General features: G+C 39.9%; 1 protein-coding gene across 4 annotated transcripts in view; it reads right to left on the reverse strand.

Moving 5' to 3' along the window:
• slc39a10 (solute carrier family 39 member 10) overlaps positions 1-13,810 on the reverse strand; it is an 86,367-nt gene that overhangs the window by 17,697 nt on the left and 54,860 nt on the right. For all 4 annotated transcript variants that reach the window (XM_063051961.1, XM_063051962.1, XM_063051960.1 and 1 more), the window contains one exon: positions 7,000-7,123. In XM_063051961.1, coding sequence (XP_062908031.1) covers positions 7,000-7,123 — 124 coding nt within the window. The remainder of the gene's footprint in view (positions 1-6,999; positions 7,124-13,810) is intronic.

A 13,810-nucleotide genomic window follows, 5' to 3' on the forward strand; every position in this document is an offset into this window, starting at 1 on the left:
TAAAGGAATGGGAGGGTGTGAATAGTGAAACAAAGCCCTAGAAATATAGCTAGAGAGAAAGAGAGAGCGGGATAATATACCTCCCCACAAATGAGTGTGGGGTTTGGAAGACAGTGGTAAATTATGCATTCCTATCAGAGGAACCAAAATTACAGATCGTTTCAGAAAGGACACCTCCAACAAGGTAAGACCACAGGTTTCATTTTTCTTGCAAATTGGTATGAAATCAGTATTAGTATGATGGTTGTCACGGACCTGGCAGGCTAAAGGGCCTGTTTGAGCATTGTAAAATTCTATAAGAGGAGACTGAAAGGATGAAGAAGAGTAAAAATGGCTAAGGAAGAGGCCAATAAAACCAAAAAAAAATGCTGGAAAAACCTAAGCAGGTTATGCAACATCTGTGAAAGAAGAAACAGTTAATATTTCAGGTCTAGCATGCTTCCGCAGAACTGGAAAAGAAAGGAAACATCCACAAAATGCTGGAGGAACTCAACAGGTCAGGCAGCACCTATGGGTGGAAATGAACAGTCAACGTTTTGCGGCGACATCCCATGAAGATTTCAGCAGCAGACTGGGGAGGTATGGGTAAAACAAAGGGAATCTTGCCGATACAGGGGAAGGGAAATTTAGAAGAGATTGGAACACTAAATAACAAACCATTATACTTGGAAAAATGCAGCCAATTTGGGAGTGGGGTTTCCATGGAATGGACATGAATGCAGAAATGTGTTAAGGGAATTCTTCAGCAGGGTTTCAGCATTGCCAGATAAAATCTTCCTCAGAAGCAGGAGAAAGGCGTAGAATTTGACTGCAACATTTCTAATGGACTAGATTATTATTTAGAAACTTATTGATAACTCATTAAGAGATTCTGAATGACTGTGGAAAAGGGGAGATTGTAGAGAAAGGCTACCTGCAAAAGAAGTCAAAAGGATTGATTTATATTTTTCTGCAACAGCCAGCAACACATTTATAAGCAGCTAAGACACAGATTGTTAGGACTTTGGATCATTCATCATTCTGCTCCTTAATTCTGATTGTGTTCTTAGAAATTTGATTGATTTTTATGTTTGTTTGAAGCAGTCACATTAGATATAGGCAGTCATTACCTACCTGGATTCCTGGAAAGCTTTTAATAAAATATGTGATGGGGCTTCACCACAAATCAGTCTTGTGGAACTCAGTTTGCTAATGTGCTGGATTCAGAATTGGGGGAATGGCCACTGGCAGAAAACTGCAAACAATTAATTTGTCTTTTTTTGTGAAACGTTCATCAGTCGTAGCTTGCTTGACTTGATACTAGTGCCATTATTTTAAATCATTTTTAATAACTACATTAGGGTGGATGGGGTGATCTACTAGTTTATGAGAGTAATTAAGCATATAATAAAGGCTAAAACTAAAGTCTTGAATTTTGAAAGCAGGCTTAATGTGCTGGAAGATTAGGCTAACACCTGGTCAAACAGACTTCGGAACATGTACATAAAGAGCTGAAGCAAATCAATATTGTGTACTTGCACCCAAATAAGGAACAGAACTAAATGTGATGGTGAAAGAAAGAAACTGGAATAATTTAACATACTACTTTACTGAGAATATGATTACAGGACAATTTACAATAAAGCATTAACAATCTGTCCTTGTTCAAGGTCTTGATTAAGGCTCAGCTGGAATACCCTGTTCAGTTCTAGTTTTGTGATATTGAACCAGGGAAAACACTATCAAGTGAAGATATTAGATGCACCTTTCCCTAAAAGGATGAATCACGTAATGTGCCAGCATTGTTCTCTCTAAGCTCCACAGGTGATTGGCCAAGCAGTAACTGAAATGCTCCTGTGTACATAGCCTTTGTTGCCGCACACCTGAAATTTTCTTCCATATTTTAATATAATTTTGAAATCTATGTTAATAAAATTGTGAAATATCCTGAATTAATTATGTTAATATAATCCATAAATTTTCTAAATAATAAGCATACCATACATTTACATTATCAGTGTTTCAAGTTACAACATTTACAAATTGTAACAATAAACACAGAATGGAAAGCAGTAGCTCATTGTTAATAAACCGCTGACCCTCTGAATGTCAACAAAGAAGTACTCAGCTACTATTATGAACTATGACAAAAGCATTACATCAAAAATATCACAGCAATACTACAATTTCAAATTAGTTGTTTTTGAGAAAGTTAAAACTGGTTCAATTCACTGATATGTTGAACTATGTGCTTAGAAAGAATTTGTAAAACTATCAATTCTTGTTGACAACATAAACAAAATGTTGGAGGAACTCAGCAGGCCAGGCAGCATTTATGGAAAAGAGTACAACTGATGTTTCGGGCTGAGACCCTATCTTTCGAACATTTTAGACTTCTAGTGCTGACTGCGAACGTGGATACAGTCTTATGAATTCAATCATTTGTAAATCCAGAAACAAACTATAAGTATGAATTAATGTGGATGATCTAATAAGGATTAAGAGGTATCTTTCATGTGGATGTGAAATTAATCTGGACAGTGTTGACTGACAATGGATTTGCAATAAAGACAGGCAAGAAAAAGTTTACAAAACATGAAAGATTTTCTCTGTTGTACTGTATTTCATACCTTCAATTAATAAGTATAATCAAAAGTAAGTGATTTTTCAATTTTCATTCTAAATATTCATAGGATGTATATTTCTAGAAAGATATATTTAAAGTACCATCAGTTTTCAGACCGTGTAAAAATTTACTGCTTAGAGAAATGATTGGTTTGCACAGCTGTAAGAAAAATGTAGGGGGAATTCAATGCAACACACAAAAAAATACTGGAGGAACTCAGCAGGTCAGGCAGCATTTATGGAAAACAATAAACAATCAACGATTCAGGCTGAGACCCTTCTTCGAAACTGGAAAGTGGGGGGGGGGGCACCAGAAAAAGAAGCTGGGTGGAGGTGAAGGAGGATAGCTAGGTGACAGGTGAAGCCAGGTGGGTAAGAAAGATAAAGGACTGGAGAGGGAGGAATCTGATAAGAGAGGAGAGTTGAGCACAGGAGAAAAGGAAGGAGGATGAGACTCGGGGAGGTGATAGGCAGATGAGAAGAGGTACAAGGCCAGAATAGGGAATAGAAGATGGAAGGGGGAGATTTTTTTTAAATCAGAAGGAGAAATCAATATTCATGCCATCAGGTTAGAGGCTACCTGGACGAAATATAAGGTCTTTCTCCTGTGCGTGCCCTCATTTTGGTACAAGAGGGGGCCATGGACCGACATGTCTGAAGAGAATCGGAAATAAAAATTAAAAATGTTTGGCTTCCGGGAAGTTCTGTTTTGACAGAAAGAGCGGAGCTAGAGCTTTTAATTGTTTAAAATTTATGGAGGAGAGGCCTATGATTTCTATGAATTAGTTTATAGTTTCTTCTCTCTAATTGCTTGAGCTTTCACATCTCCCATCAGATTACATGCTCTGGTGGTGTACAAAGTATCTGAATTGTGATGAAGGGTCTCGGGCCGAAATGTCGACTGTTTATTCTTTTCCATAAATGCTCCAGCATTTTGTGTGCGTTGCTTGGATCTCCAGCATCTGCTGATTTTTTCTTGTTTGTGGTTGGATTAATAAACGCAAAATGCAGGAGGAATTCAGTAGGTCAAGCAGCATCTATGGAAAAGAGTAAACAGTTGACATTTCGGGCTGAAACTCCTCATCAGAACTCCAGCATTTGGTGTGTATTACACTGATTTCCAGCATCTGCAGATTTGGACATTGAACAACCAATTACTATGATATTTTCTGTTAATCATATACATATGTTCCTATTATCTGAGTGAGACCTACCAGTTGTACAACCCTAAATACTAAAAATTCTGGAGATACTCAGATCAGCCAGTATCCAAGTGAAGGAGGGAAAAAGAGTTACTGTTTCAGGTTGATAACCGTACACCAAAATAGTCCACCTAAGTCCTTTTTCCTGGATTTGCTGATACTTACAGAACTGAAAGTTCTGCTGTGACAACAATGAACAGTAAACTGCCAAGGGTCTCTGAACTTTAGTTGAAGTAAATAATGGCAGTGGAGCAAAATCACCACACAGGACTCAGCTTTACACCACGTCCTAGCAGAAACAATTACACATGCTGAGGAACCCAGGAGTAAGGAAATGCAAGTTTGGGCTAGAGTTGAATACTAATCACAAAATTCCTTTGTGGACGAGCAGGTAGACAGAGGGGTGGGGCGGCTCAATTGGTAAAAATGAAATCAAATCCTTAGAAATAGGTGACAGGACCAGAAGATGTAGAATCCTGGTGGTAGAGTTAAACCACAAGGGTAAAGCATCCAGGATATGGGCTACAAACTACAACGGGAGGGAGAAATGGCATGTCAATAGAGCAATGTTATGACAGTAATGTCAGTAAGATGAAAGAAGTGATTGTGGATTTCAGGAAGGGTAAGATGAAGGAACATATACCAATCCTCATAGAGGGATCAGAAGGAGAGAGTAGGCAGTTGCAAGTTCCTGGGTGTCTCGATCTCTAACTTGGTCACAACATATCGATGCAGCTATAAAGAAGGCAAGACAGCGACTAAACTTCATTACGAGTTTGAAGAGATTTAGTATGTCAACAGACACACTGAAAAACTTCTACAGATGTACCATGGAGAGCACTCTGACAGGTTGCATCACTATCTAGTGTGGTGGTATGGGGTTGGGGGTGGGGGGGGCCTACTACACGGGACTGAAAGAAGCAGCAGAGGGTCACAAAGTTAGTCGGCTCCATCTTGGCTATTAGCCTACAAAGTACCCAGGACATCTTCAAGGAGCGGTGTCTCAGAAAGGCAATGTCCATTATTAAGAACCCTCAACACTAGGGCACACCCTTTTCTCACTGTTACCATCAGGTAGGAGGTATAGAAGCCTGAAGGCACACACTCAGCGATTCAGGAACAGTTTCCTTCCTCAGATTCTTAAATGGACATTGAACCCATGAACACTACCTCACCTTTTAAATTCCTGTTTTTGCATGATTTTTATTCTATTCAATATACATATGTTGTAATTTATTTACTTATACTCTTCCCCCTCCCCCCCCCCATATTATGTATTGCATTGAACCGCTGCTGGTAAGTTAACAAATTTCACGACACATGCCGGTGATAATAAACCCGATTCTGATTCTAGTCATGGGTGATTTCAATATGAAGGTGGATTGGGAAAATCCAGTTGGTGCTGGATCCTAAGAGAGGGAATTTATAGAATGCCTAAGAGATGGCTTTTTAGAACAGCTTATGGTTGACCCTTCTAGGGTAATGATAATTCTGGACTGGGTGTTATATATTGACATAGATTTGAATTGGAACCTTAAGGTAAAGAAACCCTTAGGAGGCAATGATTATAATATGTTAAGAGTTCATCCTGCAGTTTCAGAAGAAGCTAAAATCGGATGTATCAGTGTTACAGTGGAGTAAAGGGATTTACAGAGGACTGAGAGAGGAGCTGGCCAGAGTTGACTGGAAGCAGACACTAGCAGGGATGATAGCAGAACAGCAATGGCTGGTGTTTCTGGGGAATATTCAGAAGGCACAGGAAAGATACATCCCAAAGATGAAGTACTATTCTAAAGGGAGGATGAAGCAATCGTGGCTGACAAGGGAAGTCAAAGATGGCATAAGAGCAAAGGAGAGGTCATAAAATATAGCGAATATTAGTGGGAAGGTAGAGGATCGAAAACTTTTTAAAAACCACCAGAGGACACCTAAAAAATCCACAAGAGAAAAGATGAATTATAAAGGTAAGCTAACCAATAATATAAAAAGAGGATACAAATAGATTTTTCAGATATATAAGGAGTAAAAGAGAGACGAGAGTGGATATTGGATCACTGGAAAATGATGCTGGAGAGGTAGTAACGGGGGAACTAAGAAATGGCAGATGAACTTAATAAGTATTTTATGTCATTCTTCACTGTGGAAGACACTAGCAGAATGCCAGAAAATGCAAGAGTGTCAGGGGGCAAAAGTGAGTGTCATTGCTATTACTAAGGACAAGGTGCTTGGGATGCTGAAAAGTCTGACGGTAGTTAAGACACCTGGACCAGGTGGACTACACCCCAGGGTTCTGAAAGAGGTGGCTGAAGAGATGGTGGAGGCATTAATAGTGATCTTTCAAGAATCACAAGATTCTGGAATAGTTCCTGAGGACTGGGAAACTGCATATCACTCTACTCTTTAAGAAGGGAGGGAGGCAGAAGAAAGGAAATTATAGGCCAATTAGCTTGACTTCAGTGGTTGGCAAGCTGTTGAATTCTATTATTAAGGATGAGGTTTCAGGGTATTTGAAGGCACACGATAGAATAGGCCAAAGTCAGCATGGTTTCTAAAGAGGAGATCTTTCCTGACAAATCTGTTGGAATTCATTAAGGAAATAACAAGCAAGATAGACAAAGTAGAATCAGTGGATGTTATTTATTTAGAATTTTCAGAAAGATTTTGACAAGGTTCTGCACATGAGATTGATTAACAAAATAAGTGCTCATGGTATTATGGGAAATCTACTAGAACAGAGAAAGACTGGCTGATTGGCAGGAGGCAAAGACGTAATAAAGGGAGGCATTTTCTGGTTGGTTGCTGGTGACTAGTGGCATGCCACAGGGATCAATGTTGGGACCACTTTGTTTCACTTTGTATTTGAAAGACTTGGATGAAGGAATTGATGGCATGCGCACTGTTTATGGACGATACAAAGATAGGTGGAAGGGCAGGTAGTGCTGAAGAAGCAGAAAGTCTGCAGGAGGACAGGTTGAAGGTGTAGACTATTTTGTAAATGGGGTGAAAATTCAAAAATCATAATTGCAAAGAGACCTGGAAGAACTCGTGCAGGATTCCCTAAAGATCAACTTGCAGGTTGATCTAGTGGTAAGGGGGTTAGGAAGGCAAATGAAATGTCTGGAATACAAAAGCAAGGATGTAATGCGGAGGCTTTATAAGGCATTAGCTTTGCTCTATTGAGAAAATTTCCTACCTGACATGGTTTTAAGGTCAAGCCACTCACTTTCTGACCTTCGGTTTAATTTGTGGTCTGACAATTTTCGTCCAACAGCAGCCTCGCCACTGAGAATTTTCTGCTTATGCCACTTCTTTTTACCCTGAAAATTAAAATTTAGAAAAGCATTTGCAGTAAGACATTGTAATCAAAAATTCAAAGTCCAATTGTCTATTAAGCTAATGCTGAAGAGACTTTCAGACTTCTGTCTACTTGTGAGAATCTTCTGCTTTACAAGGGACTGAATTGGTTGTGCAATGCAGATTCAGGCCACTACCCACCAATCCTCTGGATCAATGACCTTTGGTAAACAATTATCAAGCTTTTGTAGTACTGCCTCTACTATAACTTCCCCAGATTTCTCTAAAATGCTCAAATGCACTCCAATAGGATCAGGTATTTTATCCTCAAGAGCTTCATTAGCTTTTATCTGTTCTATTTTATATCCACCAATTTTGTTACTCATCTCATCATCCCAATATTATATGCATTATTTTCCTGATAAATATCAAAGAAAAATGTTTAAAATTTTCTTTGATCTCCTTCCCAATTTATTCCTGTTGTATTGGACCATCTATTCTTTAATGACTTATTCCTACATTTTGGTTTCTTCTTATTGCATCTGCAAAATATTTTACTTCTTTGTTTTATGCTCCTTGACAATTTAATTTTCTGGTCCTTTTCTGTCCTCTTAATTATTATGTTTATGTATGCTAGCCTCTTTCTACCCTGTTTTACCATGTATACCTCAGCTGGTTCTGCTAGTTCTGCACTTACTGACTCTCCTTACTCCTGTTTGTCTTTAACATACTTTTTTGCTGCACTCCTGCTCTTCTACATCACTGTTTTTCTCTCCATTATCTTTCAAAGTTTCATTCTTAATTTCTCAAATATAACTTCTGTATGAATGCAAGCTTTTATCAGCTTTATATCTTCATCATTTAAAGGAGTACTTATATTACAGTCACAATAGTTCCAGTTTTACTCAACTTCCACTTCCATTTGTTCTAGCTCTTTCATTATTATTGAATTCAATAGCCACGGCCACCCTTGTTGCCTTTTTTTATACATTGGGCTAGGTGTCCTGTATACAATGTAGAAATTCCATTTCTTTATTTCCTTCTTCTCTTCAATTAGTATCAGGATAGCTGGAAATTTCCAATCATACTTTGCAATTTTTGGTCATTTTTTTCTGGTTTATCTGGATATTTCTTTCTCCATATTCCTCCCAGTATTAGATGGCTTGCAGATTGTGTCAATTAAAGATAATAACTCCATTACCTTTTATATTGATCCAAATGGAGTCTATTCTGTCTTCCTTATTGCTGCATCCCTTCATATTATCACTAATAAGCAACATTACTCTACCTCCTCCTTTCCTCGTGCTAGTGTATGCCAATGTTCAACTGCCTCCAGCTCCTCTGCTATATTACACACACTGTCTGCCTCACTGTTCAGGCAATTTAATTCATTTTAATAGAATGGTTAGCTGCTCCATTAAGCCCTTCTTCTATTATTCTACTTACTACCTTGCCGTTAATGTTCTATCTTACCTAATTCATTCCTATGCTCTCCCCCACCTTTCTCTTTTTACTTCCAAGTTAAAAATAAGCTTGACTATTTAAGATACAGCAATTTCCATACAGCTATTGCTTGGTGTTCCATCAACTGGAGTCAAAAGTGCACATTCCCGTAGTCCAAGATTCTCTGGCATTATGACCAATGAGCGTTCCTCAACTCTGAGGTGATTATTAACCACAGGAAACTCCATTGCAGAGCCTGATATCCTATCCTCAAGTCAGCCAAAATATTTACTCAATTTTTCAGCAAGAGCCAATGAATGATGAAGGGAACATGAAAATGTGGCTGATTTTTCTCCTCTCTTCCAGGCAAGACAGAGTTTGAAAAAAATAGCTTTCTGCTATCCTTACTGTGCACAAATACGAAACAGATTCTGAGAAAGTCAGGCCCATAAAATCATAAAAGCAGACCCATCAATGGTGCATCAAATATCCATTTATATCAATCCCACCCTAATCCCACTTTATTATCTCTATATTTGCATTAATTTCCTTACACTATTAACATATTTCTGATCCTGTCCAAGATATCCTGAAGTGGGAGGGTGAGGAGCCAGAGGTCATGGTACATATAGGTACCAATGACATAGGTAGGAAAAGGGATGAGGTCCTGAAAGGAGAATATAGGGAGCTAGGTAGGGAGTTGAGAAAAAGGACCGCAAAAGTAGTAATCTCGGGATTACTGCCTGTGCCACGCGACAGTGAGAGTAGGAATGCGATGAGGTGGAGGATAAATGCGTGGCTGAGGGATTGGAGCAGGGGGCAGGGATTCAAGTTTTTGGATCATTGGGACCTCTTTTGGCTCAGGCGTGACCTGTACAAAAAGGACGGGTTACACTTGAATCCTAGGGGGACCAATATCCTGGCAGGGAGATTAGCAGGGGCTACTGAGGTGACTTTAAACTAGAATGGTTGGGGGGTGGGAATCAAATTAAAGAGGCTAGGCGTGAGGAGGTTAGTTCACAGCAGGGGGATGGGAACCAGTGCGGAGAGACAGAGGGGTGTAAAGTGAGGATAGAAGCAAAAAGTACTAAGAAGAAAAGTAAAAGTGGCAGGCCGACAAATCCAGGGCAAGCATTAAAAAGGGCCACTTTTCAGCATAATTGTATAAGGGCTAAGAGAGTTGTAAAAGAGCGCCTGAAGGCTTTGTGTGTCAATGCAAGGAGCATTCGTAATAAGGTGGATGAATTGAAAGTGCAGATTGTTATTAATGATTATGATATAGTTGGGATCACAGAGACATGGCTCCAGGGTGACCAGGGATGGGAGCTCAACGTTCAAGGATATTCAATATTCAGGAGGGATAGACAAGAAGGAAGGGGAGGTGGGGTGGCGTTGCTGGTTAAAGAAGAGATTCACGCAATAGAAAGGAAGGACATAAGCCGGGAAGATGTGGAATCGATATGGGTAGAGCTGCGTAACACTAAGGGGCAGAAGACGCTGGTGGGAGTTGTGTACAGGCCACCTAACAGTAGTAGTGAGGTCGGAGATGGTATTAAACAGGAAATTAGAAATGTGTGCAATAAAGGAACAGCAGTTATAATAGGTGACTTCAATCTACATGTAGATTGGGTGAACCAAATTGGTAAAGGTGCTGAGGAAGAGGATTTCTTGGAATGTATGCGGGATGGTTTTTTGAACCAACATGTCGAGGAACCAACTAGAGAGCAGGCTATTCTGGACTGGGTTTTGAGCAATGAGGAAGGGTTAATTAGCAATCTTGTCGTGAGAGGCCCCTTGGGTAAAAGTGACCATAATATGGTGGAATTCTTCATTAAGATGGAGAGTGACATAGTTAATTCGGAAACAAAGGTTCTGAACTTAAAGAGGGGTAACTTTGAAGGTATGAGACGTGAATTAGCTAAGATAGACTGGCAAATGACACTTATAGGATTGACGGTGGATATGCAATGGCAAGCATTTAAAGGTTGCATGGATGAACTACAACAATTGTTCATCCCAGTTTGGCAAAAGAATAAATCAAGGAAGGTAGTGCACCCGTGGCTGACAAGAGAAATTAGGGATAGTATCAATTCCAAAGAAGAAGCATACAAATTAGCCAGAGAAAGTGGCTCACCTGAGGACTGGGAGAAATTCAGAGTTCAGCAGAGGAGGACAAAGGGCTTAATTAGGAAGGGGAAAAAAGATTATGAGAGAAAACTGGCAGGGAACATAAAAACGGACTGTAAAAGCTTTTATAGATATGTAAAAAGGGAAAGACTGGTAAAGACAAATGTAGGTCCCCTGCAGACAGAAACAGGTGAATTGATTATCGGGAGCAAGGACATGGCAGACCAATTGAATAATTACTTTGGTTCTGTCTTCACTAAGGAGGACATAAATAATCTTCCAGAAATAGTAGGGGACAGAGGGTCCAGTGAGATGGAAGAACTGAGCGAAATACATGTTAGTAGGGAAGTGGTGTTAGGTAAATTGAAGGGATTGAAGGCAGATAAATCCCCAGGGCCAGATGGTCTGCATCCTAGAGTGTTTAAGGAAGTAGCCCAAGAAATAGCGGATGCATTAGTGATAATTTTTCAAAACTCGTTAGATTCTGGACTAGTTCCTGAGGATTGGAGGGTGGCTAATGTAACTCCACTTTTTAAAAAGGAGGGAGAGAGAAACCGGGGAATTATAGACCGGTTAGCCTAACGTCAGTGGTGGGGAAACTGCTGGAGTCAGTTATCAAGGATGTGATAACAGCACATTTGGAAAGCGGTGAAATGATCGGACAAAGTCAGCATGGATTTGTGAAAGGAAAATCATGTCTGACGAATCTCATAGAATTTTTTGAGGATGTAACTAGTAGAGTGGATAGGGGAGAACCAGTGGATGTGGTATATTTGGATTTTCAAAAGGCTTTTGACAAGGTCCCACACAGGAGATTAGTGTGCAAATTTAAAGCACACGGTATTGGGGGTAAGGTATTGGTGTGGGTGGAGAATTGGTTAGCAGACAGGAAGCAAACAGTGGGAATAAACGGGACCTTTTCAGAATGGCAGGCGGTGACTAGTGGGGTACCGCAAGGCTCAGTGCTGGGACCCCAGTTGTTTACAATATATATTAATGACTTGGATGAGGGAATTAAATGCAGCATCTCCAAGTTTGCGGATGACACGAAGCTGGGTGGCAGTGTTAGCTGTGAGGAGGATGCTAAGAGGATGCAGGGTGACTTGGATAGGTTGGGTGAGTGGGCAAATTCATGGCAGATGCAATTTAATGTGGATAAGTGCGAAGTTATCCACTTTGGAGGCAAAAATAGGAAAACAGATTATTATCTGAATGGTGGCCGATTAGGAAAAGGGGAGGTGCAACGAGACCTGGGTGTCCTTATACACCAGTCATTGAAAGTGGGCATGCAGGTACAGCAGGCGGTGAAAAAGGCGAATGGTATGCTGGCATTTATAGCGAGAGGATTCGAGTACAGGAGCAGGGAGGTACTACTGCAGTTGTACAAGGCCTTGGTGAGACCACACCTGGAGTATTGTGTGCAGTTTTGGTCCCCTAATCTGAGGAAAGACATCCTTGCCATAGAGGGAGTACAAAGAAGGTTCACCAGATTGATTCCTGGGATGGCAGGACTTTCATATGAAGAAAGACTGGATGAACTGGGCTTGTACTCGTTAGAATTTAGAAGATTGAGGGGGGATCTGATTGAAACGTATAAGATCCTAAAGGGATTGGACAGGCTAGATGCAGGAAGATTGTTCCCGATGTTGGGGAAGTCCAGAACGAGGGGTCACAGTTTGAGGATAGAGGGGAAGCCTTTTAGGACCGAGATTAGGAAAAACTTCTTCACACAGAGAGTGGTGAATCTGTGGAATTCTCTGTCACAGGAAACAGTTGAGGCCAGTTCATTGGCTATATTTAAGAGGGAGTTAGATATGGCCCTTGTGGCTACGGGGGTCAGGGGGTATGGAGGGAAGGCTGGGGCGGGGTTCTGAGTTGGATGATCAGCCATGATCATAATAAATGGCGGTGCAGGCTCGAAGGGCCGAATGGCCTACTCCTGCACCTATTTTCTATGTTTCTATACCAAATTTCACCTCTTTCTACTGCGTTTACAGTCATAAAGAGAATGTGCAAGCTCCACACAGAAGCATTGTTGGTCATGACTGAACCATGGTTACTTCTAAGCTACATCATTGTGCTACCATGCCACTGACTTGTTTACATTAATTATCCAGTCACATTGGTGCAAGTACCCAATAAATCACTGGGAAAGTTTTGCACAGTTGTAGAAATTTAAATTTGGTTCAGCTATCTCTGTTTCACAGTAGAATGTCATGCATGCTACACGACAGGAAAACCTGGATGTTTTTGATTGTTGTCTTTATCATATTAAATGGCTTCTGGAATTTCTCAAGTGCCCTCAGTATCTGCTAAGTACTAATGGAACCTGAGAAAATTGCAGAAGCCACTGCCAATATTTACGGATCAAATGCATTCTTCTGGTGGTGACAGATCATTAAAAACTCTGCACACTTGTCTCTTTGCTTGCACTATCCTATAACACCTGTGCTTGCTGATCTACATTGTCTCCAGGTCTTAATCATACTTTCAGTCACTTTATGGGCACGGCCAGTCCACTTTTTCATAACCTACTCACCCTCTATAACCCTCATATTAATGGATGCCTCTCATCTAGGCTCTAGTATAATGGGATTTTAAATGCTGTACCTTTACCTCTCTATCTCACTCTCTTTTAAGAAGCTTTGTTACACCTGCTATTTTATAACCATGCATTTTGTTGTTGGCCTTAATATTTTCTCTGTGGCTGGGTATCAACTTTGTTTACTGAGACCTGTTAACATCTTGGGTAATGCTGTGAATGGAAAATTTTGATGCAATGTAAAATTGTTCCATCCAAATTTTAACCAATTGCTGCATTAGAGGATACAAATTTATAACTCGCATGATTCTTAAAAACTGAATTTCATGTAACGTAACACTTCTTAATAAAAGCTCAAGGATTAACATCTAAAACTGAAACTCAGTATCATCTACATCACTTCAAATTCCAATTTTAAAAACTGCTAAAAATGAAACTCAACCAATTTTGTATCAATGTCAATTGCAAAAAGTGGTTTCTTCATTTTGGACAGAAACATCTGTGCTGAATTGCTCACACCTCATTATGCATAATAGAAAATAACACACTCAAGTAAATAGAGTTCAATTAGCTTGAGAAATTTAATGTAGTTGCACAA

The sequence above is a fragment of the Mobula hypostoma genome, chromosome 6 (assembly GCF_963921235.1).
Source record: "Mobula hypostoma chromosome 6, sMobHyp1.1, whole genome shotgun sequence".
Classification (NCBI taxonomy): Eukaryota; Metazoa; Chordata; class Chondrichthyes; order Myliobatiformes; family Myliobatidae; genus Mobula; species Mobula hypostoma.